The 5,482-nt window shown below is 48.4% G+C and overlaps 1 protein-coding gene across 1 annotated transcript; it reads right to left on the bottom strand.

The window, feature by feature from the left end:
• Window positions 1–1,027: 1,027 nt before the first annotated feature.
• LOC129783078 (transitional endoplasmic reticulum ATPase-like) lies at window positions 1,028–4,136 on the bottom strand (the record flags this gene model as incomplete). The annotated part of the gene is made up of 4 exons (XM_055792736.1): window positions 1,028–1,205; window positions 1,624–1,778; window positions 2,143–2,298; window positions 3,795–4,136. Coding segments are annotated over 4 exons (759 nt in total), but the record flags the coding sequence as incomplete, so codon positions are not given.
• Window positions 4,137–5,482: the final 1,346 nt, after the last annotated feature.

The following is a 5,482-nucleotide window of genomic DNA, read 5'->3' on the forward strand; positions in this document are numbered from 1 at the left end:
CTCGCCCGAAATGCCCGCAGCAGAGAGTTTTCCTGGTTATTGTTTCTTGTAACAATATTTTGTGAACCAGATGGGACTTGCTCTCTGGAATCTTGACGAACCAGAGGAATCATGAGGACTCTAAGTGTGAACTGGAGTATTTTTGGGAAGGCCCTCGGATTGCCTGGCCGGGTAAGTTTCTGCAACAGCACTTGGGGTTGCAGAATATACCTCCTTGGGGTGTGTTGCAAGGGGAGATGCTGGGGCTGTGCTTGCCCTGGCCTGGGTGCAGGCAGCAGGACCAGTAAAGGGTCTCACCCTCACCAGCACCAGGGGAATTCCATCGGGGCTCTGCCTCCCCATGGGGCTCTCAGGACACAGGCAGCAGGAGCGGGGCCCAGCCGAGGAAGGTCTGTGAATGGTGGGGTGGTACAGCTGGAGATGGGACAGTGAAGGGGGGGGCTCATTGCTACTATCCCCCATCCTGCATGCACCATGGTTGGGCTGCTCAGCATATAAACCTGGGGGAGTCAGCCATGTCCTGCCACTCGCTGCTCGGGGACTGGCTCAGCATCAGTCAGTATTGTGCATCACATGGTTTCCCCCCCTCCCCCTTTGCCTTTCATTCCTCTCCCCTTCTGCCTCTTTTCCTTTACAACTGTTACTGTTTTTTATTTTATTTCAATTCTTAAATTGTTCTTATCTCAACTCTCAATTTTACATTCCTTTCCAATTCTCCTCTCCATCCCTCTGAGGAGCGGAGGAGTGAGCGAGCAGCCGTGCATTACTTTAGTTTCTGGCTGGGGTTAAATGACAACAGCAATTTTTTTTTATTATTATTATTACTGTGGGATATTTTTTTTAATACAGGCTAACATTGTACTCTTTGCTAAAGCTGCTGATTCTGCCACAAACTAGAACAGAGATTTCTCAGAAATTAAGTCAGTTCCCCTCCTCGTTAATTCACTGTCTGCCTCCCAAGTGATTCCCCACAGAAAAAGTCTGACGTACAGCTACACTGTTCTGATTGAGGAATGAAGAAGCAGAGTCCACTGAACACTGGATTTTTTTCCTGTACAACACGGTCTGATGTGGACTTTGGTCCACAGAGGATAGTGAGTTAACCGTAGAGATCATCGTCATTGTCTTCACTGTACACGTTGCCCCCGCTGCCACCTCCTGTGCCTTGGCTCGGACCAGCACCACCCTGGTTACCTGATGGGAACCTGCATGCAGTGGTGCAGAAGGGGAGAGAAGAGACACTGTTCAAAATACTCCTCATAGCTCAGCACGATCTCCTCCCTCCATACCAATACCCTGGTGCCAAGTACGACAGGGAGGAGAAAGGGGATGAAGCCTTACGGCAGGTCACACAAAAGGCTTATATGGCTGATAGATGTTGCTCGTGTTAAAGGAAAAGAAGGTTGATGGGACTTCAGGAGCACTAAACAGAGCAGCTACAACTGAGCTGCAGCACAGCCTACGCCTGCCACATACTCAGCTGGCTACCGTACACACTGGGGAGAATGGAAAAATGTGGATGAGGGAATTTTTTTTATCCAGAATCCAGCAGAAAGCTGCCTCAGTGCTCTGTTCTGGGGCTGGCTGAGCCACACCACCCTTGTCCCACTCCCCCACAGTTACCTGAAACTGCCAAAGCCACGGCTCTGCTGTAGAGTCTGCGCAAACATCTCGTATTTCCTGATGTCATTGTCACTGACAGAGCGTCGAGCAAAGCGCATGGCCTCCTCAAAGTGATCCCTGCGTATCTCAGGAACTGGGTCATCCTCCTCCACTTCCTGTAGCAGGACAGAGGGCCCAGGTGAGCTGCATGCACAAGCTCCACGGCCCAACAACCACCCACAGCCTCCCTCCAGCCAGTATGCTCCAATACCTGCCCAAGTAGGGGCTGGAGAGGGACACTGGTAGACTTAGTCACAGCTGCAGCAGGGGCCTTCTGAGCAATGCTGACAATAAGGCACCCCAGGAGGGCCTTGTTCTCCCACAAAATGAGAACAAATTGCTCCAAGCTCCATACTCTGTGATGAGAGCCCAATCATCCCCATCCAAGGATTATGGAGAGGAATGCATCCTGCCTCACCCACGGGATGAGGTGGGCTGCCTGTCTCACGAGTGGGGAAAGCTCAGGAGTGCCCTACTCACCATGGCGGAAGGATTGGTCTGCCTCTCTCGTTCTCGCCTGATCTCACTCTCAATAGACTCACGGATGGCCAGTTTGCAGGCACGCTGGCAAATTTCTGTCAGGTCAGCCCCCGAAAAGCCATTGGTCATCTTAGCTAGGAAATCCAGGTCGACATCCTAGTGAAAACAAACAAACCAACCAACCAAGAGAGGCCTGTCCTTTACACCCTCAGGTGACAAAGAGGTGTCTTTAGATCCCATGGTATCAAGGTACTGCCTTAAAACTTGGGCCAATTTTTGAAGAGATGAGCCTTTAAGGTTCTCGTTTTTGGGAAAAGTTAACCACATATAAAGGCAGGCCACACTCCCCACACAACCAGCAAGACCCTGCGAAGCAGCTGTTAATCACAGAATAGTTTGGGTTGGAAGGGACCTTAAAGCTCATCTAGTTCCAACCCCCCTGCCATGGGCAGCAACATCTTCCATTAGACCAGATTGCTCAAAGCCACATCCAACCTGGCCTTGTGTGTTCAAGTCCAGGGAGGGGGCATCCACAACTTCTCTGGGCAACCTGTGCCAGTGTCTCACCACCCTCACAGTAAAGAATTTCTTCCTAATATCTCATCTAAATCTACCCTCTTTCAGTTTAAAGCCATTACCCCTTGGTCCTATCACTACATGCCCTTGTAAGGAGTCTCTCCCCATCTTTCCTGTAGGCCCCCTTATAGTGGCCTTCCAGTACTTCAAGTCCTCCTTGGAACCTTCTCTTCTCCAGGCTAAATAACCCCAGCTCTCTCAGCCTGTCCTCATGTGGGAGGTGCTCCAGCCCTCTGATCATCTTCACGGCCCTCCTCTGGACTTGCTCCAACAGGTCCATATCCTTCTTACTTTGGGGGCCCCAGAGCTGAACACAGTACTCCAGGTGGGGTCTCACAAGAGCAGAGTAGAGGGGGAGAGTACCTCTGCACTGTTCACCCTCAAGAAGAGGAAGGTTGACTTGTGGATTTAGGATATGATTTGTTCAGGTCTCAACATGAGGAGTCAAATGAAACAGTCAGACTGGAAATGGAGATGGGGCACAGGCAGACCAAGACAACCAACCTCCTCCTCCCCCTCAACTGAGGGAGTAGTACTGCAACCTCCTTTGAAGCTTTCCTTCCCAACAGCACCTAAAAAGGTAAGCTTGGCATAAAATAGCTTGAGCTCTCACTTCACATCTGCTTTTCTCTGATTAGCTATCAGTTGCATTATTGCCTGCTCCTCAGGCAAGGGACATCGCTCTTGCCTATGAGAGTTCAGCAACAATTAACTGCAATAGTTCCTCTTCAATTTCCATTTCCCACCCCTGTTTTCTACATTTACTTTTCTTTCAGAGTACAAGAATTTTTTCCACCTTGCCATAACATGCCTTCCTATTCCCACACTGTGGGCAGAACTCTACTATGCGATAAAGACCTGCTGTGCTTACACACCAACACCTAGCTTTCTTGATACCTAGTCTCAGAGCTCAAGCCTCCCCCTACCTCTTCATTTCCATCCTTCAGGAACTGAAGGCTTCCCAGCTCTGTACTGTGTGGAGCAGTTACCAGCCCTCTGCTCTATTACCAGCTTGCGAGGAACATGTGCAGCACACAGCAAACCCAAGTCAGACACAGTCAGGGTGCGGATCCTACCTTGGCAACTGGTGATTTCCTCAGGTTGGCCTTAAGAATAGCAACCCGGGACTTCTCATCAGGCAGGGGGATGTAGAAGAGTTGATCCAGGCGGCCAGGGCGCAAGATGGCTGGGTCAATGATGTCTGGCCTGTTGGTGGCACCAATGATGAAGACGTTTTTCTTGGTGGACATGCCATCCATCTCTGTCAGGATCTGGTTGATGACACGATCTGCAGCACCACCACCATCTCCGATATTCCCACCTCGAGCCTTTGCAATGGAGTCTAGCTCATCAAAAAAGAGCACACAAGGGGCTGCTTGGCGGGCCTGCAAAAAGTAAATGGGAACAATTACTCCATGTTAATACCACCAGGTGAGCGATATGTAAGGGTTAAAAGAATAAAAGACTGGTCAACTTTGTGAGCTGACAGGGGTTCACTAACCTTTGTACAATGTGCTAACATATGTAAAAGGTAGGGTAATACCTAGTTGCTACATAATTGTGGTCTGGAAGTTTAGACTAGGGGATGTAAAACCATAAGGGTAGTCATAAATAACCTTGGACAATGGTAAACAAGCACTGCAAAGGAAGATAAAAGTTTCCTTTAGCTAGAGAACAGGATGGTGTGTTCCAGAACACTAGGATAAGAAGTTTTAAAATCAGTAGAAATGAACTGCGCATGTACAAGAGACCCCAGGTTGAAAGTTTATGTGGACAAAGACTTTGAGCCTTCATCAGAAGGCCCTCTGAGAAGACCCTCAAGGTGGCAGTACGTGTGCATGAGGAGGTGGAAAAATATGTAAAACATTTCGGGGAAACAGTTTGAATATGTATTAGTTTTCCAGGAAATGTTAATGCATATATATATATGCATATTAGATTGTAGCATAAAAATAGTGAGAACTGGAGCTGGGGGTACATACTAGGAGGAGCGATCCCCTATGCACCCGGCACCGCAAATAAAGAAATACCTGCTTAACGACTCTGTCATTATTGAGTTTTATCTTGGAATCCTGGCCCAGCCTCACCTAGCCTCCTGCCTCAGCAAGGAGTGTTAGAAAGCAAGGGGGCTCAGAAACTCCAATTTTTGATATCATGAGAAGCACACCGATTTCACACTAAGCCTACCCTACAATTAAAGCAGCTTAGAGGAGTGCCAGAGCACTGCTGCCACAACAAAAACCTTGGAGGAGCTGCTCCAGAACAGACTCTTGCCACGCAAACCCTCAATTAAATTCTCCTGAACAACAAGCTATATTTCCCCAAAGCTAGGAGCATTGTGAACCAAGCAGAAGGGTGGTAACTCCAATGCCTAGAGGGAAAGCTGGAGTCAATTTTCCTGGACCAGAATTCTCCCTGCAAGATCTGGGGATGTCAATTGGTTTAGGCACTCAATTATCAGTAGGCGAGATACATCAAATGGTTCAGCTACCTAAAGGGTAATTATAAGGAAAAGGGAGCCAGATCCTTCTTCAAGATGCAGAGCGAAAGGATAAGAGACCACAAGCACAAATGGCTGCAAAGAAAATTCCAGTTAGAAAAAGAATAAATTTTCTTCACAATGAGAGTGCTCATTTTTTTTTGTAACAAAATTTTGTGAACCAGATGGGACTTGCTCTCTGGAATCTTGACGAACCAGAGGAATCATGAGGACTCTAAGTGTGCACTGGAGTATTTTTGGGAAGGCCCTCGGATTGCCTGGCCG

The sequence above is a fragment of the Falco peregrinus genome, chromosome W (genome assembly GCF_023634155.1).
Source record: "Falco peregrinus isolate bFalPer1 chromosome W, bFalPer1.pri, whole genome shotgun sequence".
Lineage (NCBI taxonomy): Eukaryota > Metazoa > Chordata > Aves > Falconiformes > Falconidae > Falco > Falco peregrinus.